At 55.4% G+C, this 23,166-nt stretch overlaps 1 protein-coding gene across 3 annotated transcripts in view; it reads left to right on the top strand.

Annotated features, from left to right (window-relative positions):
- The first annotated feature begins 447 nt into the window (after nucleotides 1–447).
- Nucleotides 448–23,166, top strand: part of COL2A1 (collagen type II alpha 1 chain) — a 31,814-nt gene continuing 9,095 nt past the window's right edge. The window contains exons 1-37 of one of the 3 annotated variants that reach the window (XM_007516228.2): nucleotides 448–782; nucleotides 4,697–4,903; nucleotides 6,337–6,353; nucleotides 6,601–6,633; nucleotides 6,726–6,758; nucleotides 7,093–7,146; nucleotides 7,315–7,416; nucleotides 8,493–8,570; nucleotides 9,190–9,234; nucleotides 9,332–9,385; nucleotides 9,779–9,832; nucleotides 10,541–10,594; nucleotides 10,958–11,011; nucleotides 11,144–11,197; nucleotides 11,468–11,512; nucleotides 11,938–11,991; nucleotides 15,230–15,274; nucleotides 15,675–15,728; nucleotides 17,013–17,111; nucleotides 17,273–17,317; nucleotides 17,414–17,512; nucleotides 17,692–17,745; nucleotides 18,038–18,145; nucleotides 18,830–18,883; nucleotides 18,969–19,067; nucleotides 19,189–19,242; nucleotides 19,607–19,705; nucleotides 19,999–20,052; nucleotides 20,273–20,326; nucleotides 20,538–20,591; nucleotides 20,778–20,831; nucleotides 21,043–21,087; nucleotides 21,313–21,411; nucleotides 21,607–21,714; nucleotides 22,283–22,336; nucleotides 22,606–22,659; nucleotides 22,991–23,044. In XM_007516228.2, the coding sequence (XP_007516290.2) occupies nucleotides 698–782; nucleotides 4,697–4,903; nucleotides 6,337–6,353; nucleotides 6,601–6,633; nucleotides 6,726–6,758; nucleotides 7,093–7,146; nucleotides 7,315–7,416; nucleotides 8,493–8,570; nucleotides 9,190–9,234; nucleotides 9,332–9,385; nucleotides 9,779–9,832; nucleotides 10,541–10,594; nucleotides 10,958–11,011; nucleotides 11,144–11,197; nucleotides 11,468–11,512; nucleotides 11,938–11,991; nucleotides 15,230–15,274; nucleotides 15,675–15,728; nucleotides 17,013–17,111; nucleotides 17,273–17,317; nucleotides 17,414–17,512; nucleotides 17,692–17,745; nucleotides 18,038–18,145; nucleotides 18,830–18,883; nucleotides 18,969–19,067; nucleotides 19,189–19,242; nucleotides 19,607–19,705; nucleotides 19,999–20,052; nucleotides 20,273–20,326; nucleotides 20,538–20,591; nucleotides 20,778–20,831; nucleotides 21,043–21,087; nucleotides 21,313–21,411; nucleotides 21,607–21,714; nucleotides 22,283–22,336; nucleotides 22,606–22,659; nucleotides 22,991–23,044 (2,463 nt within the window). In that variant the 5' untranslated portion in view covers nucleotides 448–697. Of the gene's footprint in view, nucleotides 783–4,696; nucleotides 4,904–5,626; nucleotides 5,902–6,336; nucleotides 6,354–6,600; nucleotides 6,634–6,725; nucleotides 6,759–7,092; nucleotides 7,147–7,314; nucleotides 7,417–8,492; nucleotides 8,571–9,189; nucleotides 9,235–9,331; nucleotides 9,386–9,778; nucleotides 9,833–10,540; nucleotides 10,595–10,957; nucleotides 11,012–11,143; nucleotides 11,198–11,467; nucleotides 11,513–11,937; nucleotides 11,992–15,229; nucleotides 15,275–15,674; nucleotides 15,729–17,012; nucleotides 17,112–17,272; nucleotides 17,318–17,413; nucleotides 17,513–17,691; nucleotides 17,746–18,037; nucleotides 18,146–18,829; nucleotides 18,884–18,968; nucleotides 19,068–19,188; nucleotides 19,243–19,606; nucleotides 19,706–19,998; nucleotides 20,053–20,272; nucleotides 20,327–20,537; nucleotides 20,592–20,777; nucleotides 20,832–21,042; nucleotides 21,088–21,312; nucleotides 21,412–21,606; nucleotides 21,715–22,282; nucleotides 22,337–22,605; nucleotides 22,660–22,990; nucleotides 23,045–23,166 lie in introns of those variants that run through there. The other 2 variants (XM_060195475.1, XM_060195473.1) reach the window with 2 other exon arrangements.

The following is a 23,166-nucleotide window of genomic DNA, read 5'->3' on the forward strand; positions in this document are numbered from 1 at the left end:
CCAGGGACTCTGACTCCTCTATGTCTCCCAGCCACCTACCCCGACCCCAACCCTGGCCCCCCAGTACTAGCCCCCAAAGAGTACCCACCCCTTGAGGCGCCTTTCCCCAGTTTTCCCTCCTTCCTCTCCAGTCTTTCCTGTCCGCTGTCTAGGGCTAGCGGCCTTCGCCTCTGCAAACACCCCCCGCCCCTCCAATCCGGGCAGAAGTCCGAGGGGGAGGGGCTGCAGGCCCCCCTTCCCGCCTGCGGTCCGAGGGTACCGCGCTGCAGCCCCGGGTGGTGGTGGTGGTGGGGACAGGACAGGAGGAGGCTCTGCGCTCCGCCCGATCAGGCCACTGGGCACTCTGGGGGTGGGGATGTGGGTGGGGGCGGACGGAGAGGGGGGGTCCCGCGGGGGCAGGTGCGGGCTCCGGCCCCGCGGGGCGGGCTCCGGGGGCGGGGTCTCAGGTTACAGCCCGGCAGGGGGCCAGGGGCGGCCCGCGGTTTGGGCGAGCTGGCCAGCCTGGAGAGGGGCTGGGCGCATATAACGGGCGCTGCGGCCCGGGCTAGACGCAGAGAGCTGCCGGGTCTCCTGCCTCTTCCTCCTGCTCCACTGGCCTCCTGCATGAGGGCGCGGTAGAGACCCGGACCCACGCCGAGCTCCTGCCGCCTCGCTGCGCTCCGCCCGGGCCCGGCTCCGCCAGGCCCCGCGGTGAGCCATGACCCGTCTCGGGGCTCCCCAGAAGCTGGTGCTGCTGACGCTGCTCGTCGCCGCTGTCCTTCGGTGTCAGGGCCAGGATGTCCGTAAGTTGCCCGCTACCCCGCCCCCCCGCCATCCTGCACCACCACCCGCGCCCCACCCTCACCTCCGCATCCTCCTCTCAGGCCCTCTCCTGCCCTGGAGCCCGCGGCTTGTGGGGTTAGAAGGGCTCCCCGGGGCCATGCGCCCGGAGATCCAGGGCGCACGATGCACCGGAGCTCAGCTAGCGGAGTTCTGCAAGCTACGCGCCCTGCCCTCCTGGCAACCGCCGCTTGGAGACATTGGCAGGTCCCTGCTTGGCGCAAGAGAGAGACACGCGGCAAGTGTCCCAGAGATTTGCGCACAGATTCCAGGGCGCTCTTGCTGGGATAATTAGGCGCTCACACACACCGCTGGCGTAGCCGCAGCGCTCCGAGGTCCACAAAACAGGTCGCGGGCCGGTCGATTTTAGGCCAAGTAGGAGTGAGCGCAAGGAGCGAGCAAGCGCCTAGATAATTACTTTACAGTGGTGTCCAGCGGTTGGCGGTGTGTGTGTGTGTGTGTGTGTGTGTGTGTGTGTGTGTGTTAGACAAAGGAGATGCCCTAAACTGTTGGGCTGCTTTTCCAGGCCCTAGACAGGAGACCCCAGCGCCTCCTGCGGGCCTCTTCTCCCTCTGGCTATTTCCGAACAAGGTGCAACCCTCCTGCTCATCTCGGCTCCTCTCCTGGGTCTCCACAGCCTTCAGAAGCTTATCTCAGGAGAAGCTATCTGAAAGGCGAAAACAGTCCAACTTGCCTGTGTTTTTCAAACGCCCCGGATAATAGCGCCCCCTCCCTGTAGACTTTCTCCCTCTTAACCCTCCGAGGTACCATAGTGAGATAACCTAGAATTTCTAAGTTTCTGGGGACTCCCGGAGTGAAAGGTTTCCGCAGAGTGTGTTTGTGCGCCTTGCAGGAAGGGTGGGTAGGTGGGTATGGGGACGCGGGTCTATTGCTGTAACTATCGATATTTCAACCAAATACAGTTGGAGAGGGCAGCTTCACAGTCTGCTCCAAAGGCGGTTTGGATGGTACCTTTCCATCGCCTCTTGGTCTGTAGGCCCACTGTCTGGGATTATATTCAGAACCAACAGAGCCTGGAAAGTGTATTAGGTTGAGAAGATTTTTTTCCACGTGTTAGGACATGTTTCCAACGGCTGGAATTTCGGCCCTGTCTTTGTAAGTTACAGATTGTAGATCAATCTCAGAGAAACTTTTTTTCCCCCTTGGGTAAGGGTGAAGCTGATGGGGGGGTCAAAGTTTCTCTCCCAACGAGACAGCTATATGCTTGTCTCTCTGGCTGTCTCCAGAGACGGTTTGGAAAGCTGAGGTCCCCAGGGACCTCCTGTCCTTTAGAGCGGTGGACACAGGTAGGAGAGGCAGGACTGGAGGCTCCCGAACAGCCACAGGAAGCTCGGAGCCCCAAGTTGTGCCTCGTCTGCTGGCAGGTGTGCTCCACCCACTGGGCTCTCAGGCACTTGTTGCAATACCTTGTGTCTGTGAGTGGCGTTGGCTAGGTAATGATCATCCTTTTGGTACTTAATCTGCATGTACACACCCACAAAACTGTCTTCCTGACCGGCCTCTGTCGTCATCAGCCACGGAATTTGCTAAGAGCCTCTAAAATCCTCCCCAACTTCTTCCATCTGGTCTCAGAAGCGCTCACTTGAGTGGCAAAGAGCGCTCACTATCTCAGCTTTCCCCGGAAGGGAGTGAATTCCACAATTGGGGTGGGGGGGTAGGGGTGTGGGAAAGAAATCTGCCAGTCGCTCCTCCTCTTTCGTGACAGCGTCCTGGCTCGTCCTAGTGCGGCACCCCCCAGGGGGTCTGTGACCCCAATTGTGATGGGGGGTGAGGGGGGGCGAGGGAAGGCGCAGCCCGTGTGGACCTTGGGGTGGTCAGGAACCTCTTGCCCGGGCACACTCCTCCGCCCCATCTTTCCAAGAGTCTGAGAGACTTGTTGGCGGTGGCATCTTTGACCCACATCTCAGTTTCACAGCTGTCTCCCCTCCGAAAGCGCCCCTCGGCTCTGGGGGGGGGGGCAAGGGCGGGCACGGGGTGGTAGTGGGGGAACCCTCAATCCTCCTTTGTGAGACTTGTTTGCGTTGAGAGATTGGCAGCGATAGCTTCCAGATGGGGCTGAAATACTGCCCATATTTATTTAAGCCGGTTCCTCGCGGGGACCGGTGAATCAAGACTGTGTGCGCTTCGAGAAAAGCCCCATTCATGATGGCGAGGCCCGGTGGGTTCTCCGGGACTCCTCTCCCTTTGCCCCCCCTCCCGCCCGCAGCCACCTCCCCGGCTCCAGCCCTGCGCAGAGCGGCGGCGGGGCAAGAACTGTTCCCCGAAAGAGGCTCACTTTTTAATGGGCTTGCCACAAAGAGTCACTTGTGCTGCGCGGCGGGAATGGGGGCAACCCGATCGGGCGCGCCGGTTTGCTATCGGCCGCCCTTTCCAACTGCAATTACGGCGGCGGTGCTGGGCTCCCCAGTCCACACCTAGCAGATCCGGTTACGCGGCTGGCTCCTCTCTGGGCTGGTCAGACAATCCCACTTTTCACCCTCCGGGTGATTGCGGCCGAGCGCCCCGCCCCCCCCAGGCCGCAGCCCCCAGGCGACTTGCGCTCCGGCCCCGCCCCGCCGGGGAAACCCGATCCCGGGGCCGCGCGGCTTGCCGAGCTCCTCCCTGCGCACCCCGCACCCCCGAGGCCCTGGCTGCGCCCCTCCTTCCCGGCCGCCGCTTGCTCAGGAGTCTTTCCCTCCAAAGGCTGAATGGATTTCTTTTAGAGGGAAACTAGAAACACACACACGAGCCTCATCTCTAGATGCTCAAAGTGTCCATGGAGAGCAGAAGGCAGGCCTGCCGCTCCCTCCGCCCACCTGCTCTGCGGCGAGTCCTTCCCTCTTTTACCCCCCCCCCCCAGCCGCTCGCCTGCTCTCTCGGGAGTCTGATGAGAAAAACATCAGAGCACCCCGCGCTCCCCAGCTCGAGGTGCGGGCTCGGCCTCCTGTTCTCTCTCTCTCTCCCCCCCTGTGGGCACAGGCTGCCTTTGTTTGCAGAGTGGATTCCAGACGGCAGGGCGCTGGTGGAGGGGGGGGGGTCTCTGGTGCAGTTCTTGGGCTGCATTTTTGAGGGAGGCCCGGCGAGACCAACTGATCTTAGTTGAGCTCTCAAAGCCCCTCGCTGTTCAGATGGTGAAGACAGAGTTTGTCCACTGCCTGAAGGCCAGCACAGGGGCCCGTTGGCACCGCTTCCCTCCCAAGGCGTTTTATATGCGGGCTTGGGTTCCAAGTGCATTTTCCCCACAGGCGTGTTCCCTTCCCCAAATTGGGCCTGATCCTGACGTGGTTTAAAGAATGACATAAGCTCCGAATCCAAATAGTTCTTCTTGTCCACCCTGCCTCCATATTGGCTTTTCTGGAAACTGGCTGTTTACTAGATTCTAGTGTCTGTGGATAGAATTTTCCACATGCTCTCTGGATTTCAGCTGTCTGTTGTATTTAGCAATTCCTACAATTCCTTGAAGAAGGTGGGCGTGGGGGGGGGTGGGGGAGGCCTCTGTCCCCGGACTAAGGATTCTTTCCACAGCCCCCTGCCTTTCCCAGATGGAGTCACAGTTCCTCCTACCTCCTTCCCAGCATTACATCCTGGTTTAGATGGCCAAAGAGTGTGGAACAATCGCCCACCCTCACTTTCACTGAGGGGCCGGGGTTTTGCAGTGGGGAATAAACAGTGTTTGTTGCACATGTGGAGCGATGATTGACTGATGTCTTAGGGAGGTAATTTTGAAGCCTGGAAGGTGACTGGTGCCACATTCTTCACCATTTGAATGCCATCAACTTGACTGAGACCTCTTTCTCTTTTTTTTTTTTTTCTCTTCTGGCCCTGCACCTCTTCCTCTCCTCCACTCTCTGCTTCTCCTGCCCCACCCTTGGTGCAGAGGAGGCTGGCAGCTGTGTGCAGGATGGGCAGAGGTATAATGATAAGGATGTGTGGAAGCCCGAGCCCTGCCAGATCTGTGTCTGTGACACTGGGACTGTCCTCTGCGACGACATAATCTGTGAAGAAGCGAAAGACTGTCTCAACCCGGAGATCCCCTTCGGAGAGTGCTGCCCCATCTGCCCAACTGAACTCGCCACTGCCAGTGGTCGTAATTTATTTATTTTCTGTTTCACATAAATAAATTACTCGCAGGTGCAGCCAATGCCTTCCCATAGATGCTGGTCACCTCTGCCAAATGTGGTGGGGTGTGACTGGTTATCCATGGGACCCCTGCAGCTAAGACTGAAAGGAAAGGCCACTTCTTGCTTGTAGGTTAAAGCCAAGTGAACTTGAGACACTGGAGGGTCCTTTCTCCACCTGACACCTCCATGGAAGGGCAGATGTGATTCCACAAAAGTCACACTGCATTGGAGTCACCCTTGCAAATTACTAAACCACCATGGCGATCCAGTGCTCTGCCCTGCCAATCAGCAGCCGAATTCCTGCTTGGTTACCTGCACTTGCCTTCGTTCCAGAGGCCCTCTACACATTGGAGAAACTTCTGCCCACCAGCTGGGCAGATAGAGAGGGCAGGCTCCCTGTCTAAGATAAGGGACACTGGTGGTAGTTTCTTTGGGTCTCACCTCTCTCAAGTTCACTGCTTGCTAAGAAGCAAGTTACTAGGAGGAGGAGGGGGAGGAGGAGGCAGTGGTGCTCTGGAAGTGCCTAGGTTGGGAGACAGGGACAGAGCACTAGGTCTGCACTCTGCTGGGTAGTTCTTAACCCCCAGCTAGAACAGACTGCTGGGTGCCAGGTGTGCAGGTGACACCCCCATGCCCGGCACTTAGATGCGTGCATGACCTTCCTGCAGGGTAGGTGTGCACACAGGTTCGAGGACAGGTGAACAGGGTGTGAGAAGTTGCCTTTCCTTAACACTTCACCAACACTGGGAAGCTGTTTTGATGGTTCACATTTCCAGGTCATTGGGGTGACGGTTTGGGGGGGGCTATGCGGTGAAGTGTTGGTTTGTTGCCATTGAGCGGGAGGGTTACTGATCTGGGTTGGCACTGGCTGCAATGCCTTCTATAACTCAATGCCCTGCTCTCTGTTTTTCCCTCTCCTTTTTCTTTTTATGCAATCACTTCAAGGAGACCCAACTTGAATGTAAGACGTTTCTAACTACCTAACATTCCTTTTGGGAGGGCTTGGGCTATGGAAGGGCTTTCTACCCCAAGGGAGAAAGGCGGAAACCAAACTTTCTGCTAGTTCAGAGCTTTTTTTTTTTTTTTCCTTGGTGACTGACAGCTCTTGGCCTCTTCATTTCTCTTTGCCTTGCTCCTGCTCCATCCTTTGGCATGCCTTCTGTCTGCCCTTCAAATAAAGTCTGGGTCACCTCCATCCCCTGGGGTACCCCAGAACCACAGTAACCCTGATGCTCCAAGAGAGGATGTCAGTAGAGTATCAAGCAACAGCCCCCATCTTCTGGTTGTGTTTGATCCCTTAAAGAACATTTGGATTACAAGAACTTGTTCTTAATCCATCTTCTGTGTCTTACATTCTCTCTCTCTCTCTCCCCCCCCCTTTTTTTCTTTCTTGCAGGGAAACCTGGACCAAAGGTGAGGGTTTTGTTGCTTTTACTTTTGTCTTCACATTTTCTTCTTCAGAAGCCAGGCTATGCTAATCCAGCCTGTGATTTCTGAATTGCTAGCAGAAGCCTGTATGTGTGTGTGTGTGTGTGGGTGGGTGGTGGTGGTGGTGGTAAGCATGGTGCTGGTGCTTCTGGGCAGGGCTCTTTATGCCATAGAGACTTCTGGGTTTGCTTGGCTCAGTCCCATTTCAACAAGTTCCCATTTCATGTTTCAGGGACAGAAAGGAGAACCTGGAGACATCAAGGATGTAAGTCCGGGCTATTTTCACACTGGGCTACATCTACTAAGTCATTCTTCTGGGCTCCCTTCTAACTTACCATCTTGGGGGGTCTTTTACAGATTGTAGGACCCAAAGGACCCCCTGGACCACAGGTAAAAAAGGAAGGACTCATTCTCTCTCTTTCTCTCTTTCTTTCTTTTTAAAAATTATCTTTATAGATTTATTGGATAGACACAGCCAGAAATTTAGAGGGAAGGAGGTGATAGAGAGGGGGAAAGACAGTGAGACACCTGCAGCACTAATTCACCACTCATAAAACTTTCCCCTTGCAGGTAGGGACTGGGGGCTCAAACCTGTGTCCTCGCACACTGTAGCATGCATGCTCAGCTAGGTGTGCCACCATCTGGCTCTAGGACTCCTTTCCTTGAGTTACTAAAGTGTGGGTCCTTGGCCTGGTTGATAGCTCAACATTTTCTGTACCTTCAGGGACCTGCAGGTGAACAAGGACCCAGAGGTGATCGTGGTGACAAAGGTGAAAAAGTGAGTAGATCAACAATATGTCCCGACCCTGTGGACCCCCTATTCCCCCAGACCCTTCCAGAGCCCTCAGGTCTCCTCATAAACTGACCACCTCTTCAAGGGCAGCCTAGGCCATGGTTCTTACATGAACTCTGCTACAGATTGGTACCTTGTTCTCTTTCTGCTAAGGGTGCTCCAGGACCTCGAGGCAGAGATGGAGAGCCTGGGACCCCTGGAAATCCTGGCCCCCCTGGTCCTCCTGGCCCCCCAGGTCCCCCTGGCCTTGGTGGAGTAAGTATCCTTATGTCCCCTTCCTTCTGGCTACGTCTCCAGAAATGTGGCTTCTAAATTGCCACTTGTGTTACCTGGCCACCTCCCAGAGAGGCCAGCAGTGTGTACATAGCCTGTCTGTGGTCTCTCCCCCACAGGCCTGTAATTTTGTGGAATCACAGATGAGATTATGCCACTAAGGTCTGACTTTTTTTTTTTTTTCACTCACTGGGTTTCTGTGAAGAAAGTTTTTAGTTACCTGGCTCCCTGGCATCTGTGGGAGTAGGGGTGGGTAGGTGGAGGAGAGGGTAACTGGGCATTTGTCGTCCTTTGGAAGAAGAGTGACCACTGTCCTTGGAAGGCACTGATTCTTAGGTCAAGTACATTCCAAGCAACCATTCATTCTCATGAAAGAGCTCCACTGAGGGAAGGTGTGTGGCTAAAGTCAACATTGGAATCAAACCAGTCAACAGATTATATTATTGCCTGTTTTTTGCAGGCCTGTCATTGTGATGTTTACCGTGTTTAAAAAATTTCAACTAAAATGGCTCACAGACACCTACTACATCCCTTACTGAAGTATTTCAAGACTGTTGATTTTAGTCTTTTGTTGAGCATTAAAGTCTTGGGAGGGGGTGGTGGTAAAAAAGAAAAAGTTACCCTTAAAAGGTGATATTTTTGGTTCTATTTCTCCCCCTTTTTTTTTTTCTTTTTCCTTTTGCCAGTGCACTACTCAGCTCTGACTTATGGTGATGTGCTTGGGAGCCTCAGGCATGAGAGTCTGTTTATATGACCATTATGCTATCTCCCTCACCCTCTGTTTCTCAATATATGTCAAATGCATCTCATATTTGAGAATAAAAAAATAAGTTTATAAAATGAACTGCAAGCACTTCATCTCTCAAGAAATCTGTTAGCACAGGCCCAAGACCACTTTTTTAGGAATCGTGAGTAGTTCTGATCGATGTGAGGTGAATCATCTCAACAATTAGAAATGATGTCTCTTCTCTCTGTGTGTTAAATCCAGGTCTAGCTTGCCTTACCAAGTAGCAAAAACCTGGGACCTCTTAAATCCCTAATGTCGGGTTTCTTTGCAGAACTTTGCTGCCCAGATGGCTGGAGGATTTGAAGATAAGGCTGGTGGTGCCCAGATGGGAGTAATGCAAGGACCGATGGTAAGAAGAGACATTGATTCTTTGCACGTGAAAGAGCAGGGTTAGGGAAACCTTAGCAGAGCCAGAGAACCTGACTACCTCATGCTATAGATAATTGCTTAGAATAACTTGCTGCCATCGCTTATGTAACCTCCCATTTGGGTTTTAACGGCGATGGATGCCAGTTTCAGTGATGCCCGGGAGTGGTTGGGCAGAATGGTGATGGAGAGGTACGCATAGGCCGATCTGTCTCAAGGCCAGTTGCTATTGCTCTTGGAATGAGAACTGAAGAATGCAGACAGCAGCCACTGTTCTCCAGGGTCCACAAGACTTCCAGCAGGAAATCTCAACCCTGCAGCTCTGACTTGGCACCGGCTAAATGAGACTCAGACATTAGTAAACATGGCTGCCGTCCAGGAGGTAGTCAGGCCAGCTTCTCTATCCAAGTGGTGCCTATAAATAAAAAATAGAAATGAGAGAGAGCAGCTTTGTAGCCCCCCTGACCACAGAATAGCTCCTTGTCCTTTGTCTGGACTTTTGGCTGGGGATGGGGATTGGTGGTTGTCTGGATGACAGGCTTGCAGGGGGTGGGGTGAGGGGGGCGTTCCAGTAAACCTCACCCTTTTCCATTCCATTCCAGGGTCCCATGGGACCTCGAGGACCTCCGGGCCCTGCTGGTTCTCCCGTAAGTGTTCCACCCTCTTCTCTTTGTGCAAATGCTTTCACGCTCTCTGGTGTCAGCTTGTGGGGGTCAACCTGTTGTCTTTTCTTTGCTTCTTTAGGGACCTCAAGGATTTCAAGGCAACCCTGGTGAACCTGGTGAACCCGGTGTCTCTGTGAGTACTGACAGGGGCCCTGCAAACCTCTCGGGGAGCCCCAGTGACTCAGTATTTACACCCCAGGATTGTCACCTCCCCAGCTCTGCCCAGCACTTGTCCAAAGGGGAGAGCCTGTAGGGGCTCCATATGCCACTATTTCACTATTGGGGAACCCTGGAAGAGCAGCTAGGGTGACTAGAGCCACTGGGCCTCTCTTATAAGTGTTTCTTATCCGATACCTCCCACTGTGGTTCCTCCCCTGTGGTCCGTGTGCCTTTGCTGTTTCTTATCATAAAGTGCGTGTGTGTTGGGGGGGCACCTTTCTTCTCTTTAGGGAAACTTCTTCCCCAAAGCTACTGTTTGCTGATTGGCTGTCTCCCCACTTCTTAAACTCCCTCCCTTTGTTCGTAGGGTCCCATGGGCCCCCGTGGTCCTCCTGGCCCCCCTGGAAAAGCTGGTGATGATGTGAGTATCCCTGAAGTCTGAGCAGTGGCCCCTCCATTTGGGGGACTGATGTGAAGCAGGGCAGTGGCCTGGAGGCCCTGTGGTCCAGGATGGAGTGTCCTGAGGGCAAGGACCAGCAGACAATCTGCTGTCCATCTCTCCACATGCAACTGAGCTGGCCAGTGCCCTGCAGATAGATCTGGACCCAGGGAGAAGGGGAATAATGAAAACATCATTAACTCCAGGAAAGGAAACCGAGAAGTAAGGGGAGGAAGAGGGAAAACACAAAAGGAGAGGACCAGAGAAGGAAAACAAAGAAACCCTCAGCAGCCCAACATTATCTTAATTGTAAATGAGCTGGGGGAGTGCAGGCTGTCTGCAAAGGATGCAAACAGAGCTGGCATTTGGGCTGCTTGCTCTCCTGAACTGTATTCGAGTCTCTTGAGGTCAGAGACGCTCGAGCAGGCAGCCAGGCTGGGAGTGGAGAGAGAAAGCCAGTGGGGGTGGCTGAAGGCCAGTGGGGGCACAGGGTTGTTCACACCGCATGCAGCTCTACAAAGGTCTGTGTAACCCAGGCTAGGCAGGCTGGGGAGTCTAAGATCCCAAGGAGGTGAAGGAGGTGAGTAACAGGCAGACTAGACATACAGAGGGCAGTGGGAGAGGCTCCTGCTGGTGTGGTCATGCTAATGTGTGTCCTGGAGGAAGTTGAGGTCTCCTCTCCCCCTTTAGGGTGAAGCTGGCAAGCCTGGCAAGTCTGGAGAAAGAGGCCCTCCTGGACCTCAGGTAAAGCCTCCAGCTTTCCTCACTCACTGCCGGCCTCCTCCCCGAGCTTCACTCCTTACAGTCAAGGCAGTGGGCTCTCCCAGCTGGTTCACTTAGCTCACTTCCGAAACAAAATCCCTGCGTGTCTTATGCCTTTCTGCTGACGCTCCAACTCAGGACCTCAACACAGACTCCTGGGGGATTCTGGGCGGTGGCCACATACACCCATGTGGTGTAGGCACACGGGGGAGGGCGGGTAGCTGGGGCTCCCCTGGGAATTTAGAGCAAACCATGTGCTGAGTTTCTCCACTGCTCCTGCTAAACCCTGCAGATCCCCCGAGCAGCGCTGCACTGCGCTCTAATCATCTCCTCTTTGGGTTGCAGGGTGCTCGTGGTTTCCCAGGAACCCCAGGTCTCCCTGGTGTCAAAGGTCACAGAGTGAGTATCATGGGTGAGGGTGCCAAAAGAAAGATTGTCGCACCCCCCCCCCCGAAAACATTTGGGGTCACGTGTATTTCTTCTGTTTGGGCCTCTGGGGTGTGTGACCTACTGTTTCCTCTTGTCCCCCAGGGTTATCCAGGTCTGGATGGTGCTAAGGGAGAAGCCGGTGCCCCAGGTGTGAAGGTAAGGGCCGGGGTGCATGAGTTGGAGGTGGGGGTCAGGGGCGTGTGGTGGGAGGTGACTGGAGAGGCTGTTGTCCTTAATGGCCTTAGGGCATAGGGTCTGCTTTGGGTGGGAGGACCCCCCTGCTATATCCTGATGGACAGAATGGGCAGTCCGGGGCTTAGGTACAAGCTGAGGTGACCAGAGCCTCAACTGTGTCCTCAGAACTTTTCTGGGGGCTGTCAGTGGCTCCTAGTCACTGACCCTGTGGGTTCCTTTCTTCCCCCACAGGGCGAGAGTGGTTCCCCTGGTGAGAATGGTTCTCCAGGTCCAATGGTAAGTATGGCTTCCCCCACCCCCAGGGGCCCTCCAATACCCCCTCACTTCCCATCAACCACCTTTCAGTCATATAAGCCTAATCAATAATCTTTTCTATCATCACCACTGTGCAGTTTTGTAGATTTGATTAGATTCTGAGGAAAAAGAAAGATAGATGAAGTAGATGATCTGGTCAACACGTCCTTGAAATAGCTCCAGTTAGCCCGCTCACCGTGTGCTTCAGCTTTTCAAGTTCTGCCGGTCTGCAGTGTCTGGGGTTGTGCTTACTTCAAAGTTTCAGATGGGCAGACAAACATCTGGGGTGAGAGGAGGAGTCAGGCAGGACAGAGGGCATCACACGCTCCCTCCAGGGCCTACAGGCACAGTGACAGTGCAGAGTCCTGAAGCACACTCATGCTTGGTTTCCCTGGTGTCTCCTGCAGGGTCCCCGAGGCCTGCCTGGTGAGAGAGGACGGACTGGCCCTGCTGGTGCTGCGGTGAGTAACTGACAAGCCCTGACGCCGACATTGTGTCAGAACTAGTACTTTCTAGGGTCTTCCATCTTGGGTTCTTTCAACCCTCAAGACAACCCTATCATGTATAGAAAGCATCCCTTAAAGATTCTCTCTGAGTGTTCACCTCCCAGGCTGCCAGGCCAGGTCTGCAGAGTGGGAGGGGCAGGTGGGGCATGGCAGGGCTGGTTGGTGAGGGCCAGACTCTTTTTACACTACCCCAGACTCTTCAGCTAAATCCCTCAGTCTCTCCAGTCCATCCAGCTGGAATTTATGCACTGACTTAGATTGGCTGTGGTGCTGTGTTACTTGGTCTGTCTTCTAGTTGCTCAGAAGATGTCCTAGAACAGAATAGCCATGTAGCTTCAACTCCAGGGGCCTTACACTCAACACTGCTGCTGCTGCTGTGTGTTGCCATCGACCTAACCAGCACCTCACCGTTAGACTCATCACTGTTATGTCTAATCCAGCCTTTCTTCAAATCCCTTGAAGTAGAACCTGTTACTTCCCCATTTTTAAAATTATCCTTACTGAGGTTGGAAGGTAGATAGCATAATGGTTATGCAAAGAGACTGTCATGCCTGAGGCTCCAACATCCCAGGTTCAATCCCCCGCACTACCATAAACCAGAACTGAACAGTGTTCTGGTAAAAAAAATATATATCCTTATTGATTGGATAGAGACAGCCATAAATCAAGAGGAAGGGGGAATATAGAGAGGGAGAGAGACAGAGGAACACCTGTAGCCTTGCTTCACCGCTTTCAAAGCTTTCTCCCTGCCGGTGGGGACCAGGGGCTTGAACCCAGGTCCTTGTGCATTGTAATGTGCGCTCAACCAGGTGTGCCACCACCCAGCCCCATAATCTCCTCATTTTTTTTCTTTTTTAAAAAAATATTTATTTATTCCCTTTTGTTGCCCTTGTTGTGCTTATTATTGTTGTTATTGATGTCATTGTTGTTGATGTTGTTGTTGTTGGATAGGACAGAGAGAAACGGAGAGAGGAGGGGAAGACAGAGAGGGGTAGAGAAAGACAGACACCTGCAGACCTGCTTCACCACCTGTGAAGCGACTCCCCTCCAGGTGGGGCGCTGGGGGCTCGAACTGGGATCCTTAGACTGGTCCTTGTGCTTTGCGCCACCTGCGCTTAACCTGCTGCGCTACCGCCTGACTCCCCACCTCCTCATTTTTAAAGACGCAAGAACTAAGCCACAGAACCAGTTTACTTTGCTAGGGTAGGAAGTCAAGTGCAGAGATTTGTGGCTGCAGAGGTACAAGTGTCAAGGTTCTGTCCCACCAGAGAGCCCTCGACCAAGGCTGGCCAGGTGAAAAGTGTGGTTAGGCTTTCCGCTGACCCCACACCGCAGCTGCCCGAGCTCTGTGTGCCGTCTCTGCCTGTGCAGCTGTCTAGGTCCTGCACCTCTTTGTCAGACATTTCCTTCCAAAGCCCACCAGCGACTAGCCAGCAGCCTCAATGCTGGTTTGTCTCCCTGTCCTGGGTTGCTTTGTGGGGGCAGGGGGACTAGAGTGCATCTTGCCTGCCAAGCAGGCCAGACCTGCTCCTGCAGACTGGCAGGACTCTGGCATGTGACACTGGGGCTAGAATTAGTGGCCACATCTCAGAGAGTGGCCACATCCCTGTCCCTGTGTTTTTTTCTGCCTGGGCCCAGCAAACCCTGCTTTTGGTCCTCTGTGCTGGTTCCCTGCCTCATGGCAGTCAGGTTGGAAGGCTGTGCTTGGGATTTGGCCTGGAAGTTTGGTAGTGTCACAGGCTGGGTGGGGCATAGGGCCTCTGCCCGCTGCAGCCACGTGCCCCGATCAGGCCCCATTACACAGAAGGCCCCGGATGCCAGCTTTGCAGCCCCCTTCACTCATGCCAGACCCCAAGCCAGTCCCCTGGCTGATGCTGCAGGGAAACTGATCCAGGGCTTCCATCAGAGAGGCCCAGACGGGCTCTGGCCAGCACTGAGGCTTGATGTTCCCTCTGACATTTTATTCTGTCAAGTTCTCTCTTGTTTTCCTGTTTAATGCCATCCTGGAAAGTCTCAGTCAGGAAAAATGGACTCTAACCAGGGAGAAAATGTGGCTCTTATTTCAAACCTGAGATCCCCATGAAGCATCCTTCAGATTCTGAGGAGAGGCAGGCAGGCAGGGCCCCACTGGGCACAAGCCGCCTTCGGCCTTGTAAGGCCCAGCAGTTGCCAGGCCAGCCCTGCCTCCCCTAGTAGATTTTGGAGTTGGGGTACAAGTTCTCTGGACCCTAAGGGGCTTTGAGAGAGAAGCTGGGACTAAGGTACTTACCACAGACTCAGAGATATAGAGAGATAGAGAGAGAGAGAGACAGAGACAGACAGACAGACAAAACAACCCTTGGGGGCCAGGTGGTAGCGCACCTGGTTGAGTTCACATGTTACAATGTACAAGGACCTGGGTTCAAGTCCCTAGTTCCCACTTGCAGGGGGGAAAGCTTTGTAACTGGTGAAGCAGGGCTGCAGGTGTCTCTCTGTCTCTCTCCCTCTCTGTCAACCCCTTCCCTCTCAATTTCTTGCTGTCTCTATCCAATAAGTAAATAAAGATAATAAAATTTAAAAACAAGACAAAACCAAACCAACCCTTAAAATACGAGTTTCTGAGGAAGAGCCGGCAGCCCTGCCTTGCTGTGTGAAGGAGTCTGGGGGCCTGAGCTCAGCTAGGCCTCTCGGGTCATACCCTGACACGGGACTTCTTCCTGGGTCAGCAGCCGAGACACCCTGCGGGCAAACCTTGTTTTCTTCTGGAGCAGGGTGTCCAGCTGGTGGGGGTGGGGAGTTAACCAACAGAGATGCCTAACCAAGAAGGTGAACCAGTACCTGAAAGTGCCCCTCCCTACCCCCCATGTGTGCGGGCAGGAAGAGCAGATCCAGGCCTGCGGAACTGTTTTTTTCCCTTCGTCTGAGTTCAACCAAGTCTTTGAGTCTTTAGTTACTCAGCCTTGAAATTAGGAAATTTTGGGTTCTAAACAGATGTTTGAAACACAAGAGGACAGCTGAGAAATTACCCAGGTTTTGCCTCAGCTGAGGGCAAGCCCCCTGTGCACCTACTCACGAAGCTGGCAGAAGGATTCTGGGCTGCTCCTTGTGAGGGACTGTGCCCAGCCCACCCCTCAAGGCCTTGTGCTGGGCCCCAGCATTTGCAGGGATGGAATGCCTGAATGCTTCTCACTTCTGCTTCTTTCCTCGCTCACAGGGTGCCCGGGGCAATGATGGTCAACCAGGTCCTGCTGGGCCTCCGGTAAGTTCCTTCTTTCTCAGCAGACTGCTGTGGAGTTCTGTGAGGAGCTGGACCTGAGTGCAGGTTCAGTGTGGGCATGACAGAGCTCTGGCTTCTCCTGGGAAGGAGAGATGTAGTGAGCTTTCAGTCAGCCCTACATTTATGTCTTGGGAAGTGTTTATTTTTTTGAAGGATAGTTGGGAGGCCAGGGTGAGAGAACTGTCTCCCTCTCACTTTGGTTATAGTCAGAAACGTGTTGCTTCTGAAACTATGCCTGGGAACATGGGCAGTGGAGGCAGTTCTCATCCAGGGGAAAATCAGTGCTGAGGTGGGAAGGTTAGAGAGGCGCTCTCACTGAAAGGCCTGAGGGAGTCTACTCAGGGAACTGCTCACCTCTCTCTCTTTGTCTCTCTTCCTTCAGGGTCCTGTGGGTCCTGCTGGTGGTCCTGGCTTCCCTGGAGCTCCTGGTGCCAAGGTGTGTGCCCTACTGAGTCAGTGGGAAGCCCCTTTCTCTATAACCCTAGCTGGGATCCCCTCTGAACAGCCCTCCCCTTACCTCTCTTTTGAAGAATGCCTCCCATCCCACTTTGCAGGGTCCAGCTGGAAAGGGGAGTGGGATGGGGTGGTAAAAAGCTGAACAGTTGCAGCTTCAGAGTGGGGAAAGGTAGAAAAAGATAAGGAGGCCTAAGAGCTGGGAGGAAAGAATGAGATAAAATTGAGGCGAGAGCTGGCAAGAAGGGTCTTAGCTTCCCTCTCCCTCTCTCGGTCTTTTTGCTTTCTTGGGAGGTGTAGTGGGGGTTAGGGCTGTCTCTTCCAGGTCATGTTAATTGAGTTCTTCCAAGGATTAGTGGAGGCCAGCAAGAGGCCAGCCAGCTCAGGGGAAGGCCCCCAGGTCCAGGAGGGATTCCAGCGTGGGCCTCTGTCTCTGGGAATTCTCTGGGGGGGGGGGGGGCAGCCAGGAGATGAATAAGGAGACTGCTGGTCACTGGTATCAGGTTGCTCTTCCTCTCCTGGGGGTTTCCATGGCAACCAGACAGTGTCTGAGTCCCCTGGAGCCTGTGAAGGGAACCCATTGTGAAGAGGGATAGCAGAAGGTGAGGGGGCCTGACCTTTGGAAAATCATAATTCCCAATGTGAGGCAAGAATGTTCTGAGGAGAAAGCTGAGGCAGCTCTGCCCTCACTCCAGGTCAGCAGCCCTCTCCAGGGAGAGCCCAGCTCACAGCCAACTGTGACTTTCAGGAAAAAAAAATGAAAGCAAAAGCAGAGGCCTTCTGTGTGTGTGGGGCACGGGGGGGGGGGGGGGGGGGAAGGGGGTGGCTGCCAGAGGCTGAGGAGAATTGGACAGCGGTTCAGGGAGAGTGACCAGCTCGCAAATGCTGGCTTCTTGGCTCACTTCAAAGAGCTCCAGCCAGAGCCAGGGTAGCAGCGTCCACCCAGGGGCCAGTTACTGTCATGTGGTGCCCTGAGCTGAGGCTTCAGAGGGCCTCCATTTTCTTAGTAGAAATGAAATTGACGTGGAGGAGGTGTAGAGCTCCTTGCCCAACCTGCCGGCCATCACCTGTGATGTGAGCATGGCAGCCCCCCCACAGTGCCCACTTTTCTTAGAGATGCTGTAGGGTCCTTGCAGCTTGTTCCCAGGTGTCCCCTTTAGATGTCCTGAGCATAGCTGCCCCTGTGCACACAGTGACTCCCTCTGTGTTCCCTGCCTGTGACAACTCTGTCTCCTCACTCCACCCCCTCCCACCCCGCTCTCTCCAGGGTGAAGCTGGTCCCACTGGCGCAAGGGGTCCTGAAGGCGCACAGGGTTCCCGTGGTGAACCTGGCACTCCTGGGTCCCCCGGGCCTGCTGGTGCCTCTGTAAGTGTCTTGTGCTCTTGCCTTGTCTGGGAAGTGGAACCTCCTCACCCCTTAAACTCCACGACTGGAGTGCACAGCTGGGGTCGGGGAGGGCTCGAGGGCAACTGAAGACGCAACCTCCTCTATTCTTTCTTTTATAATGACACCCTCTTCTTTTTCAGGGTAATCCTGGAACTGATGGGATTCCTGGAGCCAAAGGATCTGCTGTGAGTGTTTTCCTGGGCTTGGCTCCAAGTGGGTTAGGTTTCCCCCTGCTTGCCCACCCCGAGTCCTGATGTCCTCCCTTCTGCTTCCTCCGACAGGGTGCTCCTGGCATTGCTGGTGCTCCTGGCTTCCCTGGGCCCCGAGGTCCCCCTGGCCCTCAAGGTGCAACTGGTCCTCTTGGCCCCAAGGGTCAGACGGTAAGAGCCTGCGGTGCACCTCAAGTCCCACAGACACCCTTGACGTCAAATCCTCCATCCCACTGTCTCTCACCTACAGCAACATCCCTGGGGGATCATGGGAGGGGGTGTCTCTGAGGGTTTCTGGAGGGTTTTCACAGAGACCCCCATGTGAGAACCTGCCTTTTTCTTTTGTGCAGGGTGAGCCTGGCATTGCTGGCTTTAAAGGCGAACAGGGCCCCAAGGGAGAAACTGTGAGTATCTGCTCCCCAGCCTTCAGCTTTCCTTGCTGCTTTACTGGGGCCATTCCTCCCCCTCCTCCAATCTGATTATCCTCAGCTTGTGTCCAAAGAAGGGGATGGCACAGGGTTGAGAGACTCCCAAACTAGGCCTTACAGCTGAACTCAGACCTTCTCTCTCCTGGCAAGCTGGCTCTTGTTCTTGCCCAGACAATCCTTCCTGACCCCTGGCTCCCGGTGTCTCTGCCTCCACAAGAGACCACTTCCTGGCAAGACTGACTCTTTTCTGTTTTGCAACACTCTTCAGGGCCCTGCGGGACCCCAAGGAGCTCCTGGTCCCGCTGGCGAAGAAGGCAAAAGAGGTGCTAGAGGAGAGCCTGGCGGAGCTGGTCCCATTGGCCCCCCTGGAGAGAGAGTAAGTGGGTGGAGGGTCCTCCTTTGCTCTGGGTGTGGGCTTGAGATGGAGATCAGGTCCTCTCGACTCTGTGCTCTCCCCGAGTCCTGTGGCTTCCTCGGATTTTCTATCCTTCTCTTCTCTACCCGTGGCTGTGGGGAGAGGGGTCTCTTATTTGTGTTCCCTACACCCCTCACGCCCCTCCCACCCCCTTGACATAAAGCAGTTTCAACTCCACAGAAAGATGGCGGGGGTGGGGTGGGGCTGTATAGTGGCTCACCCTGCACAAGGCACAAGGCACAGGGTACATGTTGCCTCTAGGTGAGAGGAGCTGGGTTCAGCCCTCTCTTCTCCACCTACTGGGGAAAAGCTTTACTGCAGGTGTCTGTCTTCTGTTTCCCTACCCTGCACCCTCCCTCTCTACTAATAAAAGATGGCTGCCTGGACATGGAGTTTTTCAGGCACTCAACCCCAACAATAGCCCTGTTGGAAAAGGAAAAGAGAAAAGAAAAGAACAAAAAAAAAAAAAAAGAAAAAGACAAGAAAAGAAAAAAGCCTCCCAGATTCTGGCAGGCCATAGCAATGTTTGCAGAAGGCATAGTAGCTGGTGGGTGGTGACATGAACCCCAGGACCGGCTGGACTCTGTCTGGCCATGGTGGAGTTGGGGCTGTTCTAACTTGTGCTCTCTCCTCTCCTTTTCCTAGGGTGCTCCTGGCAACCGTGGTTTCCCTGGTCAAGATGGTCTCGCAGGTCCCAAGGTAAGTAAGGAGGAAGAGCTAAGGGTTCTTTCCTATTCTGCTGGTCAGGTAGCCTCTCTCTGACTCCATGTTTCTCTTTGCACAGGGAGCCCCTGGAGAGCGAGGGCCCAGTGGTCTCGCAGGTCCCAAGGGTGCCAATGGTGACCCTGGTCGCCCTGGTGAGCCTGGCCTTCCCGGAGCTCGGGTGAGTAGCATGGCTTGCCCTCAGCGCCACACTCTCAGCAGACACCTCAAACCCTCTCCTGCCCACGCCCTCCAGCCCTGTGCTGCCTAGACACTCAGCCTCTTCTCTCTCCCCAACAAAGGGTCTGACTGGTCGCCCTGGTGATGCTGGTCCTCAAGGCAAACTAGGTCCTTCTGTAAGTCCAACATCCGGGGCAGCTGTGAAGGATGGGGGGTGAGATGGGACTCTGGGTGGGGCAGCTGGTGAAGCTTGAAAATTGGGGAGGGACTAGGTGACCATGTGTGGCATGTGCTGTGAGCTCTGAACACGGCCGCTTGTGTGTATGGGCTGCTTGTGGCAGGGCATCGAGCCTGGCCTGCACTGGCAGCTCAACAGTGCCCTCACCCAGGGATCCATGTGTGCGGTGTGGGCCGGGCAGAGACCCCAGCTGCCTGGGTGCTGTGGTGCTGCCATTGCCCAGTGCCAGTGGGCACTCATGGCTACTGGGTGGACAGGCGAGGTCAGAACAACTGCTCTAAGAGCGGCACCCTCTCTTTCAGGGTGCCCCTGGTGAAGATGGTCGCCCTGGACCCCCAGGTCCTCAGGGGGCTCGTGGACAGCCTGGTGTCATGGGTTTCCCTGGCCCCAAAGGTGCCAATGTAAGTGAGCTGCTGTCTTCACTTTCCTTCCACCTGGTGCTGCCCCCCCCCCCCCCCCGCCTTCAGGACTGGCAGAGGGAGCAGGCCCCCTGGTGCCCTGGGCAGCCCTGGCCATCTTGTCCACTGGGGTTGTGTGTACTGGGAGCCCCAGGCTGTCACACCTCTGAGCAAGAGGGATGGAGCTGACCATTGGCTTTAGCTTTTGCTGTCCGTTGGGCAAACCCGGTCTCCTAGGTCACTCCACCCACACTCCCACCCATACCTCCACCTCACGGGCCTGCTTTTTCCTCCAGGGTGAGCCTGGCAAAGCTGGCGAGAAGGGCCTGGCTGGTGCTCCTGGTCTGAGGGTAAGTCCCCTTCCCCTCTGACTGCTGGGGGCTGTCCCTGTTCCCAGATAGCAGTGTGAGTGTCTGTGCCTAGCCTGTGCTGCTCTGAACCCCTCCAGTCCTTGTGAGTCAGGAGTCTGGGGGGCAGGGGAGGGTTCCTTTGGGCCACAAAGCACACCTGCCCTGGCTCGGGGCCTTCACACCTGAATTAACGCCACGATGCCCTCCTTTTTCCCTCTAGGGTCTTCCTGGAAAAGATGGCGAGACAGGTGCTGCTGGACCCCCTGGACCTGCCGTAAGTCCCCACCCAGCCTGGGGGTCCCTGTGGGCAGAGGTGGGGGAAATTCACCCTCACCCTGTGGTGGGACTGACCTGGGCCACCAGACTCACCATGTGGAGCTGGGGCAGGGGCCCCAGGAGGTTGTTTGGACCCCACTGTGGTGGTTAAGGGGAGTCAGGTGAAGCTCAGAGTTCTCTAGAGTCTGACTCAGCCCCTCTACCTGCAGGGACCCGCCGGTGAGCGCGGCGAGCAGGGTGCTCCTGGGCCTTCTGGCTTCCAGGTAGGTGGATGGATTTGGGCTTTCCCTCTCAGACCTCATGTCAGGACTCTTTGGGCCAACAGCAGGTATCATGGGGGAAGGCCTGCCCCCTTCAGGGGCCTGGGAGGGGTGCTGCTGCCCCTTGGGGTCTGCTCTACGCTGGGGCAGCAAGCTCACTCCTGCTAATTCCATCACTTTGACTTCCAGGGACTTCCTGGCCCTCCTGGTCCCCCAGGTGAAGGTGGAAAGCCGGGCGACCAGGTGAGTATGGGGCTCTTTGAATCTGCAGCCTGTTTCCGTGGGAAGGGTGCCTCCACTGCCCAGAAAGCAGGGCCAGAGTGTGTGAGGAGCCGCACAGGCCTGGGAAGCCCAGGGCCAGCCTCTGCAGCATCCATGGCCCTGCGGAGGGAGGCTTAGCCAGGGCTCTGGGACTTAAAATTCCTCCTCTCACTCATCCTCTTTTGCTGTCTAGGGTATTCCTGGTGAAGCTGGAGCCCCTGGCCTCGTGGGTCCCAGGGTGAGTGTCCTGTGAGCCATTTCCTGCGGGTGGCCTGTTCGCACCACCTCATTCTGTCAGTGATCCCAGCAGCATGGCCTCTCTTGTGCCTGCCCCCTACTCTGCTTCCCACATGCCTGCCCTCTCTCTCTTTCTCTATCTCACTCCCTCCCCCCTCTCTCTTTCTCTCCCTCCCTCTTTCTCTCTCTCTCTTGTCTTGATGGTTCTTCCGTGTCTCTGTCACAGGGTGAAAGAGGTTTCCCTGGCGAACGTGGCTCTCCCGGTGCCCAAGGCCTGCAGGGTGCCCGTGGCCTCCCTGGCACCCCTGGCAATGATGGTCCCAAAGTAAGTGAGGCTAGAGGCTGGGCCTGCTGCTGGGGGCCTTCTCTGGGGAGAAGTACGGAGGCAAGAAAGCCCAGGAAGAATGAAGGCCAGAAGGAGGGAGGAGGGGGATTTGGGGAGGAAGAGACAAGGGAATTTGTAGCACTGAGGCCCTTGGGCAGGTGCTGCCCAACCAGACTCCCTCTTTCCTCCCACTAGGGTGCAGCTGGCGCAGCTGGGCCCCCTGGGGCTCAGGGTCCCCCAGGTCTGCAGGGAATGCCTGGTGAGAGGGGAGCAGCTGGCATTGCTGGACCCAAAGGAGACCGGGTAAGGACCAGGATGACAGGGCACAGCTGCCCACCCCCACCTCACTTGATGCCCCTGCCCAAGTATTGTGTGTGTATGTGTGTGTGTGTGTGTGTGTGGGGGGTGTCCATCTACTCTTTCTGGAAGAAAGAACCTCTATTTTATTTATAAAATAAAAAATACCGACAAGACCATAGGATAAGAGGGGTACAATTCCACACAGCTCCCACCACCAGAACTCTGTATTCCATCCCCTTCCTTGAAAGCTTTCCTAGTCTTTATCCTTCTGGGGACATGGGCCCAGGATCTTTATGGGGTGCAGAAGGTGGAAGGTCTGGCTTTTGTAATTGCTTCTGTGCTGGACCTGGATGTTTATAGGTCAATCCATACTCCCAGCCTGTCTCTCTCTTTCCCTAGTGGGGCAGGGTTCTGGTTGCTCTCTGTTTCTCTCTCTCCACCTCTCCTCACTCACTGTGAACACAGTAAAGGAGGGTTTGAGTCCTCCCTGGAGCCCCAGCCAGGTGAGACTGAGCCCGTGAAGGGGGTGCTGGAGTGCCCTCTAAGGTGACCCGTTTCCTGTCTCCCACAGGGTGATGTTGGTGAAAAAGGCCCTGAGGGAGCTCCTGGGAAGGATGGGGGCCGAGTAAGTGACCGCTGGTTCCATCTTGGGAATTGGGAGGGAGGTCGTGGAGGGGGACCCATGGTGGGGGCACGATAGCCTTGAACTTGGGGGAGAGAGGGACAATGTGTGTCCTGTCTCAGCCATGTGGACTGGGCAGCTATGGGGGTGAAGGGGTTCTGGGAGACATGGGAGGGCACACTGAGGCCCATTGGGAAGGGGGCCCCTGAGTCCCGATTGGGCTCCAAGCCCTGACTTGACTGTTCTCTCACTGCCGCCTCCTCTCTCCACAGGGTCTGACTGGTCCCATCGGCCCCCCTGGCCCTGCTGGTGCCAACGGTGAGAAGGTGAGTCACGGCCCCTTTGCTCTCTGCCTTCTTTTCATCTCCTGTCAAGGATCACGCGTCTTTCACCCTCACTCAGTGTTGTTCTCCCACTTCTGGGGGCTGCAGGGAATCAAGGGTTGGGAGCTCTCAGAAGCAGAGAGGCTGACTGTGTTTGCCCGTGGAGGGGGGCTGACAGGCTGGGGTACACATGCACCCAGCAAAGGCCCAACAGGCACCTGTGCAGGTATGGGGTAGGCTGGGGCACCTGTTCACTGTCAGGGCTTCTTCAGTACACTCACTTCCAGTGCCCTACTCTGACCCCTCACATGTGGCTTTTGCCCACCCCTCTTAGGGAGAAGTCGGCCCTCCAGGACCTTCAGGAACAGCTGGTGCTCGAGGTGCCCCGGTGAGTGTCTATCCTCTGAGCACTGTGGTCCTCAGGCCCTGGGCTCATGGCCCTGCCTCTGTGCCTGGCTCCCTCCTTGCTCTGGGGGCCTGGGCTAAAGATGAGGTGGGCAAGACAGGAAA

This window comes from Erinaceus europaeus, chromosome 7 (assembly GCF_950295315.1).
Source record: "Erinaceus europaeus chromosome 7, mEriEur2.1, whole genome shotgun sequence".
Classification (NCBI taxonomy): domain Eukaryota; kingdom Metazoa; phylum Chordata; class Mammalia; order Eulipotyphla; family Erinaceidae; genus Erinaceus; species Erinaceus europaeus.